This window comes from Gymnogyps californianus, chromosome 28 (assembly GCF_018139145.2).
Source record: "Gymnogyps californianus isolate 813 chromosome 28, ASM1813914v2, whole genome shotgun sequence".
In the NCBI taxonomy this organism is placed as follows: Eukaryota; Metazoa; Chordata; class Aves; order Accipitriformes; family Cathartidae; genus Gymnogyps; species Gymnogyps californianus.
In genome coordinates, this window is record NC_059498.1 from 4,190,985 (window position 1) to 4,211,471 (window position 20,487).

Sequence of the window (20,487 nt, forward strand, 5' to 3'; positions counted from 1 at the left end):
AAATTATATGGGTGAAATTGCAGATGATACGCTGTGTAACGTAAACACGCTGTGAGGACAGTGTGGTTGATTTTATTTTTGAGCGGTGTAAGATTTTCATTACTATGGTTTACGCTTTAGAGAAACAACAAGTTTTAAATTCATCCAAATGGACGGTTGGGTTTTCCCCCTCTAATCATTGAAGGGATGCTATTTAGCAACAGCCCTAGACATTGGCTCTGTTTGAAAATAGTACCGAAAAGCATGGAAAATACTCTGTTACATTTATGGTTGCTGCTAGAATCGCCTGTAACAGTTTTACAAAAGTCCGTGCGAATACTGGAAGTGATGAGGTTACTGCATCTTAGCCCACTACTGGATTACCCAAGAATATTTCAGTCTGCAGTTGCACCACGTAACAGCATGCCCAGTCCTTTTGCTTCTGATGGTGTGAACATACTGTGTCTCAGCTTTGCGGGATTTTTTTATGTATATGAATTAATTTATGACATAGAAAGTAAGAATCAACCGATAATGTTTTTATGCTTGATATTCTTATTAGTGGTAACAGTAGCTTCTTAAATCTATGTAGTAGTTTTTATATCCAAACAGTACTTTTGAAATCTTATTTAGGTATATAATGGCAGTAGGTTTTAGAGATTGTTGTCAATGTTGTAAATGCGAAGGTCATAATTTAGTCTGATTAGCTTTTAATAAAATTTATTCTGGGAATGTGCTAATCTATCAGATATAGTAAAGACAAGGCCTTTGTACTGTCATGGTCTCTTCTTGCTCTGGTATAAACCCACGACCTCCCATTTAACAGTGGTTAAAGGCTGCGGTAAAGTGTCATCATTTGCCTTACTACAGTTATGTCTCGTTATAACCTAGTTGTGTTTTGACCTGGCAAAGCTATCTTGGGAGAAGAAAAGGTATTTGTAAAAATCCTTTTCTGCGTACTTCTGTCTCCAAGAAGCTCAAATGCTGAAATTGTGGCTGGATGCTGCCTTGGGGGTACGATGAAAGGGTTCTCAGCAGCCTCTGCCACTGTTGTAACTGCTGAGGATGCAAATGCGTATGGTCTTTGCAGATGAAAACCTAAATTGATTTTATACAATGATGGAAATGTTACACATGCATATATATATATATTTCTGAAGCTTTCCTGCAACTTTATTTTTGCCACTGTTAGTTGAGCAGGGTTGGCTTGACCATGAGTGAGCAGGGGAGCAGGCTGCCCGCGGGGGAAGCTGCGTGCAGAGGTTGGACACCCCCTCTGCGGAGGGCTGCATGCTTTGCAAAATTCCCACTGCAACTAGCATCATCCCAAAAAGTTCAGGAGGAGAGAATTTTTCCAAGCTTCTGTTGAAGTCGTGCTGCTGTCCGGTCAACTGTGTGTGCACCGTGAGCTTATTTGTACTCCGTCACAAAAGTAAAACTTGGTACTAAAGTTGCCTGATAGCAGAGATAAGCCAGCTACTGCTTTTCGTTTTCTTCCTGGTTCTTAACAGTTGTGATGCGTAACGTGCGTTTGTGAGATTTGTATCAGGTTTATGGTGTGAAAAATGGTAAGAGGAGAGAATGTGAGAGGTTTTGAAAAACAATTGCTGAAATAAAAAAAAAAGTTTGGGTGGATGCTATGCGACATGCCTACTATAGCAAAATAAATGATTTTAGCAAACAAATAGTATTTGAAGGGAGTATTTGATCTTTTTTGATTGTGAATCATATTAAAAAAACCCTCTGCATCAATAAGAGTGTAAGATACCATCCTCAAACCTGTCTGGAATAAAAGGTCAGTTCAAAGAGCTAAAAAATAAATGCCAAACAACTTTCTTTTAGAGTCAAGGCCTTTGATCGGTCAGTGTTTGGTGAGAGGTTGTGTGTTTAGAGCCAGCAGCACAGACCTGTGTTTATGATCAGGTGATGTTTTAGAGATAAAATGCCAAAACTGTAAAGGAGGAAATAATTGCATCTCTGCTTTCCATCAGTGGGGGACTTAGTGCCTCGGTCATGTTGTCCTTGATACGTTAAAGAGCTCAGGAACCTTTTCAGGGATCTAAGTGTAATCCCGCCTTTAGGAAATGTTCCGCATACCCAGGCTCGTATTTATGATAATGGTGGCCTTTTTCTTTTTTTATATATATGTTCAGTGATCAGTGCACTGAATGTCCTCTCGTTTCGCCCGTTCCCTTTTCGTTGTTACTTAAATGGGAGCTGAAACCCAGGAAAATTCATCCCCAAGTGTGCATGCAGAGGGTTTTTTTTTAAAATCTAGAACATGAAATGCATTGAATTAGATTTTATGATAGCATTGAAATTACATTTACTGCCCATCTCTGGCTCAATATGGTTTCTGATTAAAAATAACTGTCTTTCTGACAATCTACTTGAAGAAATATTAAAGGACATCATCAGCAAAGGCAGTGGGAAGGACTGGTTAGGAAGCAGTATTTATATGCGGGGCAGAGGAGAATTTCTTTTGTTTGAATTTCTTCTTAGAGGAAGTGTCTGTGGAACTCATGCAAGAGACTGACTTAGTGGAACTGATGATGGGAATTTTTGCAGTTTCTCATAGAAATTATTGGATAGAGCAGCAACAGCCACTAAAGCAGGCAGAGCTGGAGCAGTACGCAGGGGGCACAGACTGAGTCAGAGCCGCAGTTTGAACACCTTCGTAGATCCGTGTTAGTTTTTTGGCTAGCCAGAGGGCTTTGGTATCAATATACAAGGAGAATGTATTTACTTTGCAGCTTGTCTGTGGTGTGGTTCAAGTTGGTGGGACCGTTTTCCATTCCTCTCACAGAACTACGAAGCATCTGAAGAGCAGCGGTAACAAAAATAGACATTTAAAGCAATGTGTATGGGGTAGCCTTCGTCCCGTATTGGTTAAATTTTTAAAAATGTCTTCTTGATGTAAACAAGACAAATGAAAAAACCTTCCATTAATTCTGAGATTAGGGGGATATGCAGAAATGGTCAAGGGCGTTTTCCAAATATAGCTCAAGTGTATCCAGAATAATGTAAAGCAGATGTACATAAGAACGGGACAGATTCAGGTCGCATGGAGAGAGGGAAGTCGTTAGATAAAACCCTACAGTTATGTAATTGAAGATCAAAATTGTAAATGGTATCATTTATTTCTGGAGTTCCATAGGTGCTCACTCTTTGCATGTAACTATTCTATTTTTTTCTTTGATAATACAAGAATTTTTTATTTTTAAGACAAATCAGTTTCATATTCAGGGAAATTCTGTGATGGGTGCCACTAAGTGAACTGTTACCCAGTTCTTCTTGTGAGACACTCCCTGAAATAGATTTCAGATGTCATTTAAATTATATTTGGAGTCTGGTTTTGGAAGTAAAAGTATAACCATTAAACCAAAAATATTCTGTGCAGTAAAGACGCATTGTTAGTGTGTCCCAGGAGCGCTACCCTACATCATTTATCTGAAAGATTAGACGATGGTAGCTATCAAACAAGTCACAGAATTACAAAATAAATCATAAAGAAATTTCATTTGCTTGTAAGCAATTGCAGCTGAAATATGTGGCAGATTTCATTATAGGAATTGAAAGGACGGAACAGAAACAGTATTTTAAAATGATAATGTTCAAAACATTGTATGTTTTGAATGCTTTCTTGAAAAGAGCAAACCTAATAACTGTGCTTATAAAATGATATATTTGATTTTCAAGGAAATGCCATGAACATTTATGAGCGCTTACGAACTCCCCCTGGGGAAAAAAAAACCCAACCCAACAAACCCACAAGCAAACCGAACCACCCCCCCAGCCCACCGCGTTTCCCAGAAAGGCTTCCCCGGGTCATTTCTGGTCTGGTTAGCAGCAGGACCATTTCTAAACGAAAATTTCGGCGTGGGAACAGTTGTTGTAAGGTTTGGGCCGTGCTCGCTCCCTGGGGGAGGCCGGGGAACGGCTCTGAGCTCAGTGATCTGTCTTGGCACCCTTCTCTGGAATACAGTTAAAACTTCTGAGTCTGGTAGATGTGATTTTTCTTATGCAACCAAGAGACCATCCTACTGCATATGACAGTAACAGGGGCACTGAGTTGACCCTTCAAAAATACTAAGGGTATGTGTAGGTGAGACATCAGAGAGAGCTGCCAGGATCCATAAAATTGCTCCTAAAAGGCCTAAATCAGGTAAATTCCAGGGTGAATCGCAGAGGCCTTCTGACATATTTAAAGTGAATTGAGTTTTTTGAAGGGAGGAAGGATTAGAGGTGTTAAATTGCTTGACAAGCTCAGGTTATAATGTTTCTAACTTGCATTTTTGCAGTTCAGTAGAAAAAAAATTGTCATTGTCTTCAAAAGATGGCAGAAGTAGCTGGAAAGCGTGGAGGTGTGCACTGCTGAGATCTGGTGCAACTCTGGAAGCTAAATTATTTAAAAAAAAAAAGGGCAAAAAAAAAAAGCTGTATGTGTGTGCCTTAGGTACCTACTCTTTTTGAAGCTTCTAAATCACTGAGTGCTGGATTTAATTATTTATTATTACTAATTTACTTAGGTGTAATATTTGAAAATTGTTCTTGCGCTATCAAAGGGGTGAAGAGCTCTTCGGCAGGTCTGTGGCAGGGAGGTGCTCTGTCTTCTCCTGCATCCTCCGCTGCTCTCCCCGGCACCCCCCACGGCGCCCCGGTGACCTTGTTGCTCAGCTGCCGATCGATCCCCGCTCTGCCCCCCTCCCCACCCCTCCTCCCGGTCGATGGATCGATCGATTGATCTCCTAACCCAGCACTTCAGTCTCTGCCTCAGCAGGCTTTTCTGTTCCACAGACCGTCCTGCCTTTGGCAACGCAAGCTCTCCTTAGCGAAATGACCTCCCAGCTTTCCAGACCCTGATCTATTTAACCTTCTGCTTGTCTCCTGTCCATCTGATCCTCTTGTGGCGTCTGTTGCAGTATGATTCAATCCAGAAGCAAAATAAATAAGTAAAAAAATCATAGCATGCTCCTCAAGGGCTAGAGATGGAGAAATCGCATATTCTCGTTTTCTTGTTTCTTTTACTTTGTCTTCTGGTTTCAGAGTAATTAAGTCACATTTATGTTGGATTTTCATTTTTTTTTTTTTCCCCATTACTATGAAGATTGGACTTCTCATAAGGGAGCACTGGGTACAGGTACACAAGTCTGAGTGGCTGGTGCTGGTTTGGGATTTCTTTTCTTCCCTGTGGCTCTGTGCTGGGGAATGGGAAGCTCTTGCCCTGCTGATTTTTGCTTCTGTTTTTTCCACTTCTGGATCACTCTGTGCATGCAGCGGAGTTAAGACTGCAGGCTCTGATTTACTGTTTCCAGCATTCTTCTGCTCTGATAGATAAAAATGCCAGATAGCCTAAACACGTGTAGTATTTTAATCTGAAAGGACAACCTGTTTCACATCTCTGTAGGAGCTTTTATTTATTTCTGTCACATAATGCTGCAGTTACCTGTCTCTTCTGAATATTAAGGATTAAAAGAAAGAAGTATCCTTTAGTATAGCTTTTTGGTGACTCTACCTAAAATTTGATTGCATATTTCACATAGTCTTTTGAATATTACTCTTTTTTTTTTTCACTTTTTAGAAGATATCTTTAACTTATGTATAGCTCACTACAAAAGAATCTGAATGTCTTATTTTTGAGTTCATTTGTTTTTGCAGTGCAAAGTAAGGCTGGTTGCTTACATTTTTCTTACCAAAAAAAAAAAAAAAAAATCTCTGTACCTCTTGAACAAATTACCTCTCCTTCCAACCAGGCTACAGCTTTTGAGACTAATCTATCTTGGAGCTGTTCATGGATTTTTATTTATGTTATTAGAAATAAGCAATTCGCTGCAATGTGTTTGTACTGTGGGCTATATCTGTGATGAAAGTCCTTGGACTAGTGGCAAACATCTAGTAAATCTCTTTTGGTTTTGACTCTGACTTCAGTACCTGAAATGCTGACTCCAGGTTTGGAGCATTTCCCTTGAAATTAAACACAACAAATTCCAAGTGGGGAAATGTTTCTCTATTAAATTCTTTGGAAATAATTTTTAGTAAGATTCAGAAAAGGCATTTATCATGTGGCGATCAGTAAATGCAACAGTGTGTGCAAAGACGACGTAATCAGAAGTAATTTCATCTCTGGCTAAAGCTGAATATAGATGAGATGAGTCCGTGCTCTGTTTGGGCATCCCGTCGGTGCCAGGCAGGTTACTGGTGGGTGCCAGACGGGCTGGCTCGCACCGCGGTGGGTCTGGTATTCCTTCCATGGCCATTTCACTGCAACGGGGCTTATCATTAAAAACCGCTCGCTTAAAACCAAACAAGACATAAACAGCTGAACCAGCTAACTAAAGATGTCAGCTGGCATGAAAGTACAAGTTACGCGGTCTGATGGCCACTGGGAAACGAACAGGAGACCTGGGTGGGTGGGGAGGGAGGTAAGGTTTGCCTACCCAGCCCAGCAGCACGCCAGCTCGTAAGAACCCTTTCCCTCCTATTGTTTTACGTGTGTATATATAAAAATATAAGTTTTCTGCTGAACATAAAGGGACATAAAGTTAACACAGTCTCTAGAACTTCTTGAAATACTCATGCACGTGCAATGAGTCGGGGAGTTAAGTTTTTTTATTCTTGTTTAAAATTCCTGGCACTGAGCATTTTGATACGGCTTTTAATATCGCTGAACGTTTATGCAGAAGCGCGTGAGCTGATGTAGCAAGTGCAGCAGCTGCAGACCATGAACCGCCTTGGGATCTCTCCAATCCGCTGATTGACTTCAGGTTTGCATGTGCGTAGCTGGGCAGTTTGTTACTGTTTATTGATATACTAGAGGTTGCTTATCTGAGTTGACTGTAGTATGTGTGTTTGAGCTGCTGTAGTTCGTTATAGCAGCAGTGTCAGAATACCTAAAAATATCTCAGGCCAGTTCTGTTATCTGCTGTGCACTCAGATTTCCCTGGTGAGACTGGGGGAACCGAGTGTGCTGAAGTGTGTGTAAAATTTGGCTGCAGCATCAACTGGATAGCACACATGGCAAGGGAGGAAAAAAACCAGTTAGGCCCCTTCATTGAACTTAGGAAGAGAGTATTAGGTCTTACTGTCAACCTTGAAAGGCAAGTTACAGCTTCTTTCCATAATACCCTTTCACAGGCGTCTCGGAGCTGTTATGTCTCTTCTTTGACACTCAATTAAATGACTGCACTTATTTTTAAAGACCTAAAACCAAAAGAGGTAATAATCCAGTGCAATAGTGCTTTGCTTAAGTTCAAAGTTATCTGTACTTTGAAAGCCACGTTATAATAAAATAATGGATAGTTCTACACTAAACGTGATGCGCTGGGAGCTCAGCTGCTTCAGTTGCAGCTGTTGATACCTTGTGCCACGAGCAGCATCTCGCAGGGGAATTAGGGCTGTTATCAAAGCAGACAATTGTTATCCTCTGTATCTTCTATGTTCTTATGCAGTGACCAGGGATAAGCTTGTAATTTTCTTTATTTTACGGGTGAAGGACAGCTCTGTGCCCCTTGGAGATATGTTAGGGGTAGTATAAAAGAGAGGAGGTTTAAGGACAAGGTTAAACCCAGCCTCCAAGGTGCAAGTTGTTCTGTTTGGTTTGGGAGTGGTTCCTAACGCTGAGTCGAAGGAAACTGGCTCTGCCCAGTGCCCCGCAGCCTGCCCCAACATAGTCTGGGCACTCTCCCTAAATCCTCCTCTGGGTGGGCAATGCAGAGATAGATCCAGCTTTTCCTTTCTGCTGAGATGTGTAAGTCAGCATGGTTTGAGTATTATTAATTTCATGTGTTCTGCAGACAGAATGGGGAATGCATAATAAGCTTCTAATAATTATGAACAGAGCCATATCCTAGGTATGGATATCTAGGATAAATTCTAAAAGTCTACTTTTTTAGAGAAAAAAATAACCTTGGAAATAACAGTCTCTAAAATTTTCATTTTACGTAAAGGTATCTGTTCTGGATTTGACTCCCAGAGATAGTAAATGCCCACAGATTGAATGTGGGTGGTCAGCAGTTCAGAAAATTGGGCCATCCATCTAAATTTGTCTCTCTCTTAAATCTGTCCTATTCACGTCAGCGTTGTTTAAAGCAGTACAATAGGGATTCAATAACTTATAGACAGCTTCTATTATCATACTATATAATCCATTTTCATAACAGTGAAGTCACCATGTAAGGTCTGCTCCAGATGCGCATCTCCCAAAGTTGACGGTGCTTATGAATGCAGACGCAGTTGCATGTGAGATACTCCAGGGTTTTTAATTTGCAGTAGTGCAGGTGAGACACCGAAAATTGCTCTAAGCTTCCATGAGATGTACATTATGAGTTTAAATGGGAATTTCTGGAAGCAGCTGGCTTAAATTTTCTGAGGTCTCGTACATATCCCAGATTCTGTGATTTGTGGTTTTCAGTTACAGTTATCAAAAAGCAATATTTAAGGTAACATCTTTTTACTGTAGCTTCAGGCTGAGTGCTGGAGCACCCCCCAGCCAGGAGGGAGCTGGGAAATGGAGATGGGCTCTTTTCCAGATTGTACATTATCAGATGAATAATTAACTGTAGACTAATTGCAAATCCTAATTAGTCTCCTACAACTGCACTAAACACAGTATTGCTTCAGTGTAACGTGGAAAGAACTTGACCTTCAGGCTTTAATACTGCTGCTGGTGTGAGCAGGGAAGAACTTGACTTTCACAACCCGACTTACCTTTGTGATACTACAAGTCAAAAACCTCCACAAATTTTTGTTATAAAATTAAAGAGATACAGAAATGCCAATATACATGCCTGGCCTTTTTCCTGGTGTGCATTGCTAGCTGGAAGCTTGTCTGTGCTGTTCTTCTTATGGATGGCAGAAAAAAATGAGGAAAAATTATTTGGAATGTTGTTTTTGACCTATTTTATAGACTTGATGGAGAATTGGCAGGTGGACTTTACTTTGTGTCATGGCCCATGCTGTGACTGCACAAGGAGGTTTGGTGTCTGGAGAGCAGTGCTTTCTGTGTAACTGTGAGTCTGTCAGAAACAGCCGATGACAGTGGAAGATGCACACGGGTTTTCTGTCCTGTTTTTTGCCGTTAACCACTTGGTGACACAGGTTGGCTGCTCTACATCTCGTGGAGTGCTTTCAAAATGGCACGTGTAGCCTTGGTTTGTCTGCAAGTAACTTGGAGGTAGCCTCTACGTGAGAGAGGAGAGGGAAGGCTCTCCCTTCTCCATTGTTGGCCCAGGAAATCTCATTCCCCGGTGGCTCTGGTACTTCTGGTATGGGGAAAGCAAGATGGCTGTGTTTGCTTCCATGGGAGGTGCTGAGAATATGATGAGCAATGAGAGGAGAAATAACAGCTAACGTTAGAAGAAACATGTATTGACAGCTGGAGCAATGTGTAACCTAGAATTAATGACCAGCATATAATGTTAAAACAGACTTGAATAACGTGAATAACCTGAAAACCCGGATACTGACATTGCAGCATGAAAAGTTAGCAGTGTTTTGTTGGTAAAAGCACTGAGCAGTAGCCAAGGTAAACAATTCCTGTCTGAATCTGTTTTTCTTCCTGTTTAGGTGATACTGAGCAGGAGCTGGGACCCCCTCCATCCGTAGATGAGGCAGCAAATACACTCATGACTCGCCTGGGCTTCCTCCTCGGAGAGAAAGTCACAGAGGTACAGCCAGGGCCCCAGTACAGCATGGAGGTGCAGGACGAGAACCAGGTACGACCCCTCCAATCCTTCCTGCTTGTACAGCAGTAACCGCACGGGTTATGATCCAAGCGCAGCATGTGAGAGAGGGGTTATTTTCGAGTTATATGGCAGCTGAGTGTCTCATAATGGTGAAATAATTGTTATGAGGTAAAAGGTTGTATCTCCTCATTAAACGGTGAATCATCATTACAGTGCAGCAGTACATGTTTCAGGGATCAGCTGCTACCGTGTGAAACAGCTTCTGTTGTTTTTCTGTTTCTGCAAATGTTGTAGGAGTGGGTAGCATTTCTAATCAGATTATAGTGACCAAAATAATCTGTACTTCCATGGCATCTTATATGCAATATTTCAGAAGTACTTTAGCAATGTTACATAAAGGCTCACAGTTTCTCCAGGAAGGAGAGGTAAGTAGTAATAGCCTGATTTTACAGATAGTCACAGTTTTTGCTCGTGTTTGCTGAACAAGGTGATTTCATGCTTGAAAACAGGTACAGAAACCAAATCATAAAATCTTTATCGTGATGGAGTTTGTTACATCCCCTCTGGCTGGCTGAAAAGCAAAACAGCAAAAAGGTCAGGGCTACAATGTAGATTTTGTGGAAAATGCCTGAGTTTCTTCCTCCTTTTCCTCAATCCTGGACAATATACCCACTCCCAGCAGTGTTGGTGAGATGAGGATGAAACTAGGAGACAGTTCTCACCCCCCCCCCCCCTTTTTTTTTTTTTAATTGACAGATGGATAGTCCAGTATGTAGCAGAAGAGCATGGAACTCAGAAGCCCAGTTCTAGTTCTCTCTCCTTTTAACAGAGTCATTGCATGACTCTGCAGAAGTCACTTAGATATTTAACATAGGCATTATTCAGAGGACCTGACTTAAGGTCCTGAATTCCCTAAAAAAAAAGAGTCAATGAAAAGTGGTGGCCAAGAAGATGGTTTCTGTACATGCAGGCTGAATGCCCGTCGTGGCCTGGTGGCACACGTGAATCTCTCTCCCAACCTGTGCCACTCAGAAGGAAACTTGGAGACAAGTTGCTCCACCGAGCCCAGGCCTGCTCCTAGCACAAAGCAGGGAGTGCTCTTGGCGAGCAGGGTGGAGGGCAGCATCCTGGGATCTATCGGTCCCGCACGGTAGACTGGACCAAAAGGTTTTTGATCGTCTGCATGGGCTAAAGTATGCTCGAGAGCCAAGAAACGTGTTTTTGTAAAGTTTTTGCCTTTAACACATTCATTAAGCTTTTAACGCTTTCATTCAATTTTTTATGCAAGTTGTGGTGGATTTGAAATGTACTTTACTATACGTTGTGCTAGAAAATGTACTTTCAACAGGCACGTATTTGAACTGAATACTTCAAAGGCAAGCAGAGCTTTCTACTATAAATGGTTCCTTTTGTTGTTGCCTTTTGACAAAAATTAAAATCCCATCTTTTCTCTAAAGCAAAAGATGTCTTTGGAGAATAAATAAAAGAAAAATCTAAAGAGAAACAGCAGAGAGTTGTCCTCTAAAATAGATTGATATCTTGGGCTGTGTGCTAATTTTTGCATGAAAAAGTTTTACAGGGCCTTTGAATGCTATTCATGTGCTGGTGAAGATAAAGAGAGGCTGGTTCCTCAATTACCAAGTTAATTCTTTTTCTTTCTTTGTGACCATCTCCTGCTGTCAGCGCTTGCCTAGAATCGCAGAATACTCGAGGTTGGAAATGACCTCTGGAGGTCATCTCATCTAGCAGGGCTAGCTTCAAAGTTGGACCATGTTGCTAAGGGCTTGTCCAGGCAAGTTTTGAAGATCTCCACGGATGGAGAATCAACAAGCTCTGTGGGCAGCCTGTTCCGGGGCTTGACGACTCCAATTGTGAAAGACTTTTTCTTCTACCTAATAGAAAATTTCCTTGATACCACCTGTGACTGTAGTGTCTTGTCCTTTCCCTTTGCACTTCTGAGAAGAGCATGGCTGTGTCTTCTCTACAGCCCCCTGCAGATAGTGGAAGGCTGCAGCTGTCCCTAGACACAGTTTTAACCGTCTCTTCTCCAGGCTGAATGAACCCTCTCCATCAGCCTCTCCTCCTACATCATAAGCTCCAGCCTTCTACCAGTCTTGGTGGTCCTCCTCTGACTTCTGCCATCTACCAGCAGCATTAACAGCCTCTGGTGGACAAGCTGCAGGATTATTAAATCTCTGTGTCACTAACAACATAGTATCTAATGTGACTACTGCTCCAGAATGTACTAACCTTAGGAAAATACTCAGAACTTGGACCAGGCCTTTAGAAGGGCACTGGAAGTATATGGGAGATGTAGGTTGGTGCTTTAATTGGGGTGCAAAGGCTATCCACAGCAATAGCAAAGCTGATTGGAGGTGCCCCAATGTCCTAAATCATAGTAGAATATCGATCCTAAATTCTGCTTTGATGATGGAACAGTGTAAGAAACAAAATTCTTTGAATGAAAATTGTAGACAAGAAATTCCGTCCCCAGGTTACACGACATGGGTCACGTTGGATGGATATTGGACTACCCGACTGCAGTTCAGTGCAGTAACTAGACAAGTAACTTTAGGATTATTGACCCTATGCCCCACATGGAAAAAGAATCCAATCAAAGCCCAATATTGGGGACGAATTAAAAGAGATATTGTAACAGAAAAAGACCCTCATACCTGGACAGGACCCTCAGCAGCAGTACAACTTGACTGGGGACTCCAGAGTTTCCTGTTACCTGGACTAATGGCTTTAGAAAATCGAATGCTGATAGAAAATTTGACCTGGCAAGTAGAAACCCTGTCTAGAGCCACTCAGAAAGGATTCCAGATTATTAATAGACAGGTCCAAGCTAATACTAAAATGACCTTACAAAATAGGCTAGCCTTAGATTTGCTTTTGGTCAAAGAACAAGGGGTGTGCGGATGTCTTAAATTAGACAAAGAAAACTGTTGTATCCACATCCCAAATAAAACAGACAAAATGGGAAAAGTAGCTGAAGACAGCAGAGCAATCAGAGATGCAGCAGAAAATAGTTAGCTCAACAAAATTCTCCAAGAATTAAGCGGATGGTCTCTAAAAGGATGGTTAGCTATGTTGTTGGAAGGAGCAATTTATGTTATTATAATTGCAGTTATTATAGGGATCTACATAGGTTGTGTTAAGAGAACCATTGAGAAAAATACATGGAAGCAGTAAGAAAATCCAACTACTTCCAAAGGGGGGGATTGTTACCAAAAACTTAGACAATTTGATGAAGGGCTCCTTTGTGTAAACTTTGTATGGATAGAGCAAGCAGGCTTGCGTACCAGAGATGAGCAAGTCTGCGTGCCAAGGACAAGTAGGCCTACGTACCAAAGATTAGCAAGTAACAATACGTGATAAAAGGGCAAGATGTTCCTCCGTATCGGTGTTGTACCCCCGGGCTCTGCTGACTGAGTTACAAAAGGAGCCAAACCCGGAGAAGTCCTTCGTAACTAGGGGGAAGGGAAAAGCGACAGGGGGAAGCACGACCACCGACTCAATTCAAGACCCAAGAAACTTGCCCCCCGCACACCCGTAAGGAGCATGCGTGCTAATCTACATCACAAGCGGAGTTAATTTAAATACAACTGACCAGTAATGAATTAAATGTTTATCACTAGCCAATGAGTATAAACTTAGGTGTGTTTTTACTAATTGTGACTAGTTAGATGACTGGATATAAACCCTGTAATTTTTGTATGTGGCATGCACATTAGGTGGAGTGATCCCCCGTGCATCCAGCGCTGCAATAAAGAGAATGCCTGCTCCTTAATGCTGCATTGGTGCCAAGAGGTTTATTGCCGATTTCGGTGACACCACTGGCTGTCTCAGGACAGGAGCCGTCCACAAATCCTGTCCGAGCTGAAGCTGCTTCTGAATTGCAGGCAATCTGAAAACCTCTCCAGCCCTCCTTCCCAAATTGAATTTCTTCAGCTACCCTACTTAAAGTAGTGTTGAAAATCATGCAGTGAGACATTTATGGGATTTGCAAAGATTAATTCTTCCATTAATTATTGATTAATTAAAATCTGATTGAGACTTTGACTAGTAGTTTGCACTTGAATTTAAAAATGAGAACAATTTTCTGGGTTTTAATGCATTAATTTACATGGCCTGGGCAAAGAAAACGTTCTTTGTATCAAAAGCTGGGACTTGGCTGCTGCTTGTTATTCTAACCATGCTTTGCTTTCTCAAGCGAGAAAATAATTATTTGCAATCTCACCAATGCTTGAGCTAAAGTGAAGATAAGGAATAGAGGTGTTTTCACTAAAACTGCCCCAATCTGTAAATCGGCACACTGCATTTTCATTCAGTTGCCTTATTTTGAATATGTCAAAGGAATTCGCTAATCCAGATTGCTATGAAATTGCGTGTTTTATGTGCTGTCTCTTTCTTAATCATGCTGTCCTTAATGAGAGATCACAAATGCTGAAGAATAAATCCTTTTTCTCCTGTTTTTTGGGAAACTATTTTTTTAACTGCACTGGCTGCCAAAGAAGCACAAAGGACAATGAGACCATGACAGAACAGTGTAATTTTTCAAAGCTTAGTGAAAATGTGGCAGATGAAACAGCAGCAATAATAATACAGAATGTTCTGTCAATGGAAATTTATATTTAAAACTTGCACAGAGGAACATTTTTCTATATCAATACAAAAATAAAACATGTCAATCAATGCCAAGTGATATACCATGTTATTTAGTAATTTCCAGTTGCAAGTAGCTTGTTCTTAAGGAGCTGCATTGATAACATTACAAATAAAAGAGCTTATAAGAATATCACTTTTGGCATTTCATGAAACAATAGTGTTATCAGCTGGAGGGGAAGATGAGTGTACCATTCTTGCAGTGAATTTTAATTTGCTTTAAAGTGTAATTTTCCTGTGTTTTAAGGTTAGTGGATGTTGTTTTGTTAGTACTGAGGTAAGTTTCAGCAGGGATTTGTTTAGAATAACAGCTGAAACAAGGACATAGAAAAACCTCACCATAAAGAATTTGTAATAGTAATAATGCTTCACATTCTGAAAGATCCCACATGTGAGCTGATTAAATTTTTAGATGGTGTAGTGTGAGGTTGGAAGGCACCTCTGGAGATCATTTAATCCAACCCACCCGCTCGAAGCAGGGTCAGCTCAGAGCAGGCTGCTCAGGACCATCTCCAGTTGGGTTTTGGATATCTCCGTATCTCCTATGTCAGATGCTCCAGTCCTTCAGTCATCTCTGTGGTCCTTTGCTGGACTCACTCCAGTATCCCCATCTGCCTCTTGTACTGGGGAGCCCAGACCTGGGTGCAGTGCTCCAGGTGTGGTCCCACCAGAGCTGAGCAGAGGAGAAGCGTCACCTCCTTCACCCGCTGGCATTGCTCTTCCTGATGCAGCCCAGGATGCCCTTGGCCTTCCTTGTCCAAACCTCAAAAATTATATTACCTTAAACTTGATGCAGTTGATTGTACTGTCAGTGAGTTAAAGAAAATGAATATTGGGAAAAACGCATTTAATAGCTCAGGTGTACTGATGGGGTCTGATCAGCTGTGATAAATCAGAAGAGACAGTCCCACTGTAGTGGGTAGCGCAGTGAAAAAATCTGCTTGCTACAGAGCAGCAATCCAAAAAGAGCCCCGTGTTAGGTTATATTAAGAATAACAATAAACCCCAGCAATTTTAAGGGGAAAAAATAATGGAATATTTTCATTGAATACTGACACACAAATAGTTTTTAATTTGGCCACTAGAATTAATGAGTTAGAAATAATTTTGCAAAATTAAGAACAGATTTACAAAAATCAGTATGGTATTTAGACATCTGAAAAGATTGCAGTATGAGAAGATGAAAAAGATTCGTTGAGAGAGAAGGCGTGTGACGGGTGATGTAACAAATGTGTGAAACCAGAATATAGAGGGAGCCAGAATTTATAGAGCAGTCAGCTTGCCTGCAATTCCTAGAAGGCTACTGGGGAAAGAAGAGATGTATTTGTAAGTACCTAGAACATAAAAGAATGGAAAATAACAATAACCGTGATCCACTAGTGGCACTGCAAATTGGTTGGGGAGAGGAAAGCGTTGGTTTGCTTCTCCTGAGTGCTTCAAAAGACAACGATGTGGTGGCAGCCGTCTCATTCACTGGTGGATATTTTATATGGATACTGGAGGGAGATTATAAATTATCACAGAAATACTCACACGGTTCATTTTCTACTGTGTTGCAATCTCTCTGTTTAATATAAAAAACATGCCCGTGGAGCTGTTGCATTAGCACTCCGTCCCTGGTTTGTTGATGTGCTAATCCACATTCGGGGTACTCTGTAATTGAGTTAAGATCGATGCAGTCACCCTGGTGTGAAAGCAGAGGTGTGGGGCGGTGGAGGGGGATGCCTGCCTCGGCACTGCCCCGTCCCACTGCTGGCAGGGATGCTCTGTTTCGCCTCGAACGCTGGGGTGGTTACACTCTGAGTAAGGATTTTTACAAGCCCCATTGGGATACCTTGGACAAATTAGATTGCTTCCCAGTAGCTACACGTGGTATCTGCCTTCTAATTTAAAAACCAGTAAATCTTTCACATGTTCTACTTACAAAAGTCTGTCCCAGGCATTTTTTCAGCTTCAAGTATGAAATAGTGAGGAAGGAAAAAAATGAGATGTAAAACCTGTTCTGCAGTTTGCAAGATGATGCTCTCTGTGGTCACCTTGGGTTCAAATGACACAGAAAAGGGAATACAAATCCATACAGTTATTAGGGAAGTATTCACACAGAATAAAATAAATGTCATTTAAGCAAATTCCAAATGGGGAACTAACCTCTGCTGTTCCTTCCTTGGGACCAGTATCATTTTACAACAATGAATAACATACTGTCCGCAGAGGCTAGCTACAGAAAACAGCAGCAGTGCAAGAGAGAGATGACAGTGTTCTGCAGTGTCCCCTGAGCAAGGGGGAGATGGAGTCACCTCCCCTCTGCAGAGGCCAAAAGATAAATTTAAGGGAGGATCACAGGCTCAAAAGCCCGTGTTTTTAATGCTGACTTTATGCATCCTCATCTACTCGAGGGGAGATGGACCGCTGGCCTGACCCACCGCGAGGGTGCCTGCTCCTCTGACACCCACACCGTGAATAGGGTGCCTGGTCTGGGGCACGGGGGTTAGTTCTGTGGGAGGGAGGGAGGTATCGAAGTTGCCCAATTTAAAGTTATTTCCGGATGATTGCTCTGAAGTCCAGTGTAAGGGTGATTAAGTTGCCGTGTTGGGTAAATAAGAGCGTCTTCCCAGCGTTGTGGTCAGTGAGCCATCTCCTGCGCTTGCCATCCTGCGGTGACTCTGCGCAGCAGTTTTTGTTGCCTGCAGATGCTGTAGGACATATCTCCAGAGAGCAGGACCTTTTGCCAGGGAAGCTTGTGTATCCAGTAGCCTGTGGTTAAAACAAGGGCTCTGTCTTGTATCACAGCTTGTCTCAAATTGAATTCAAGAATGATTTTGTTTTCTTAATAAGCTGATCTCCGTGCACAGCATCAGATGTATAAACTCTTCCAGGTTTCTTGCACGCAGTATCTTATAGGGTCTTTCCAAAATAACTTTTAAAACACCATCTTTTTTGTGCTGCTGCATTTTTTTTGTTTTGTTCTGCCTTTGGAGAGCAACGGTTTCCCTATTATGTTTGTGGGGTTTTTTAAACTTTATCTGGTGGGGAAAGCACGTCTGGGCAGGGAAGGGCTGTCTCGTATCTAGATAAGGGATTTCGAGCTTCCTCTTTGCAAGGATGTAAAACCACTGTTGTTTTTCTTGAATGGAGGAAACATTTACAGAACAAAATAAAAATTGCAGCCCCACGGAGGTTTCTGGGCAGACGGAAATGGCCCAGAGGTCTTTGTAGGATTTCCTGTAAATGATGTTTCTTGCTGTAAGTAAAGGTGAGCTCATGCTGCATGCTTACCACCCTGAAGATCTCCACTTGAACAGAGGCACAGAATTTACCTCACTGTATGATAAATTTTGCTTATTTGTGCTGTTTTTTTTTTTTTTTTTTACTTTCAGTTCAATACTAACAAAATGATCAAAATTCCTAATAAAGTATGGAATCAGGCTTTTGGTAAATACCGCTTTATTTGTTTTTTCTATGTTTCCTATTGAATGTGGAAGCTGGAATCTCTAAGGCATGAAGTAGAAAACAAGCCCCATGTCTTTGCATTTTTCACAGATGTGGGGTGCCACAGCGGACATTTTTATTTTGAACAGTAAAGCACTTTTTAACTTCACCATACAAAGCAAATCCTCAAGCGTGAGCTATAGACAGACTTCTTTTCCCCCACAGCGACTGGCTGTGGTGAGTGATGTGTTCTCGGTTCCCGTTTTCCAGAGCTCGGCCGTGACGCAGCGCATCAGCCCCTGCTCCACGCTGACCAGCAGCACTGCCTCGCCGCCCGCCAGCAGCCCCTGCTCCACCCTCCCACCCGTCAGCACCAGCGTCACCGCCAAGGACTGCACCTACGGCGCCGTCACCAGCCCTACCTCCACGCTGGAGAGCAGAGACAGCGGTATCATAGGTGGGTGCTGTCACCCTTCTTCTCGCTCTACTGCTAAGGCAGGCAGTCGTCGACTGTGTTGGTTTAACGAGCGTTATTTTAGATAATATACGTGCGTTTGCTAATTAACGGGATGGTTTTGCATTATTCAAGTTAATACTGCGGTGACCAAGGTGAATTGTACCCCTCCATCTTCCATTCGGCATAGGTAAAACTACGTAGAGTTGGTGAAAATTGGGATGGGTGAGGCTGATAAGTAAATTAGTCGATGCAAAGTTTTGGAACTTGTTTAAATGGTGAAAGTGGAAGACTTCTACCTTTCTTCTTCTATGTTTGCATCCCATCTTCACCTTTTTGCTGCTTGCAATCTTTCTTCCCATCACATTTTTGCCTCCTTTAATTCTAGTGAGGTTGTTGGGTTTTTTCTACCAAGTTTTTCTTGTGTTCTGTATCCTGTCCTTCAGCTGCAGTCCATGCCTATTTATGAATGTGGAGATGCTAATTTAGAGAGACGCAAGCTTTTTGGTCCAGTAAGGAAGATGGGATGGTCTCAGTGCCAGGCAATGGCTGTTATTTGGGGCTGCCATCCCCTCCTACTACCTCAAGTAATTTTAGAGGCATCTATTTTTTCAGCATTTTCTTCCCTTAATGGCATTTAGTCCATAGCCGCTGTTCTTTGATGTCAGAGGAAAGAGAACGGATGATGGCATCGCGTTCACGGTTCAAATACCGTTGGATTATATTATTATAAATATAAAAGACTGATTACCTTCTGTGCCCTGTGACTCTCACTGCCACCTTATCGGTGACTCCGTGCCTCAAAAATGACTGCTTCTCTTAAGCTCAGCCTTGGGCAGGAGCCGGATTAAATTAATACCAATTTCAGTGATTTTCTGTAGCTGCTGTACCAGGTTTTTCATTCGACTGATCTGTAGGTTGCAAGTGTAAAGGATCTTGACAAAATAACATACACAGATTAATTTCTGTTCAATAACTGTAAAGGCACAGTGGGAGAAAAGTAACGTCTATGTAACGTCAGGCAGGATGGTCCTCGCCTGGTTGTCCTTGCCACGTGTTTTATGTTGAGTGTTTCTCTAGCTAAGAAGATTTTACTTTGCCAACAGTTTATGTAGTGCTTAAAAAAAAAAAAAACCCAAACGAAAGGAAGGTTGATAATTTAGGGAGGTTAGTTGTACTAGTGATTAATATTTTGCTTGGCTGATCAGGAAATCTGGGCTTAGTTCAGCTCCTGTATGCCACAGCAACCTTTGTAGCACTTCTGCCTGCATGATCTTAAAATGCAAATATGTAAGCTATTCTGAGCTGCATACCGAAGTAGGTTAATGAATTCTGGGAAAAGTCATTGCAGTATCACACCCCCTTCGTTCTCTGCTCACGATGTCCCACGATCAGAGCTTCACCCTGTCCAAGAGCAGCCCCTTGAAGCCTGGTTGGGCTGGAGGATCATGGTGAGTAAAAGTGGACGCTTGATTCCAGCTGGATCTTACCTCTGGCAGAGCTGTGAATCAGGTCTAAGACTTGAAAGAAGCCTGAAGTGGAGCAGCAGAATAGGCAAAAAAGCATGTGCTCTGCTTCTACAAGCTGCTCTTGCTAATGAGATCTGTCAGTGCGTGCTGTGCTATGGTGTTGGGCTCCTCTGGCCCTCGTGGTTGGTTGGCAGGTGCCAACCTGAAGGCGACGAAATCGTAGGTTGCTGCAGTTTGGTTTCATCTGGAGTTTCTTGTCCACCTGAAAGCCGGAGGAGGTGCGGGTGGCCTTTGTGGTACACCTGTGTGTCAGAGAAGCATCACTGTGATCCCAATTCCTGACACGATGAAGTGTTGAATCTTTTTGCTCAGACTTTATCCTTTTTTCAGTAGGTCTATAGTAATTAATTTTTAAGCCTGAAACTGGGTTTTTTGCCCCTCACAAGGAAGATTCTCTCTTAGAGGTTCTTCTGTCGAGAACTTAGATCTTTCCCATGGAAACTTTGGAAATAATAGAAGGTGGCTTATCCCAAGGCTATGTTAATGTATCCCAGATGGAAAAGTCGTATAAAAATATGTTCGTGTGGAGTAGGGGAAGCACTTTTCAAGGCTTTCAAAAGGCAAGGCTTTCCTCTGCTAGTGTTCGCACTCAAAGGAAAGCAAGAGCCTCTTTTTCCCCTTGTTTCCTCCCCCCCTTGATTTTGACAATAACATTTTCAACACCTTCTTATTCTGGCATTTGATAGAAGCTGAACAGCTGTAACAAATTGTGGGGAAAATGGTCTTCTCCAGTCATACTTTCCAG

General features: G+C 42.0%; 1 protein-coding gene across 1 annotated transcript in view; it reads left to right on the forward strand.

Moving 5' to 3' along the window:
* The window catches only part of TANC2 (tetratricopeptide repeat, ankyrin repeat and coiled-coil containing 2), a 253,232-nt gene that overhangs the window by 134,636 nt on the left and 98,109 nt on the right, over positions 1 to 20,487 (forward strand). The window contains 2 exon segments of the mRNA XM_050911874.1: positions 9,544 to 9,692; positions 18,030 to 18,216. Coding sequence (XP_050767831.1) covers positions 9,544 to 9,692; positions 18,030 to 18,216 — 336 coding nt within the window.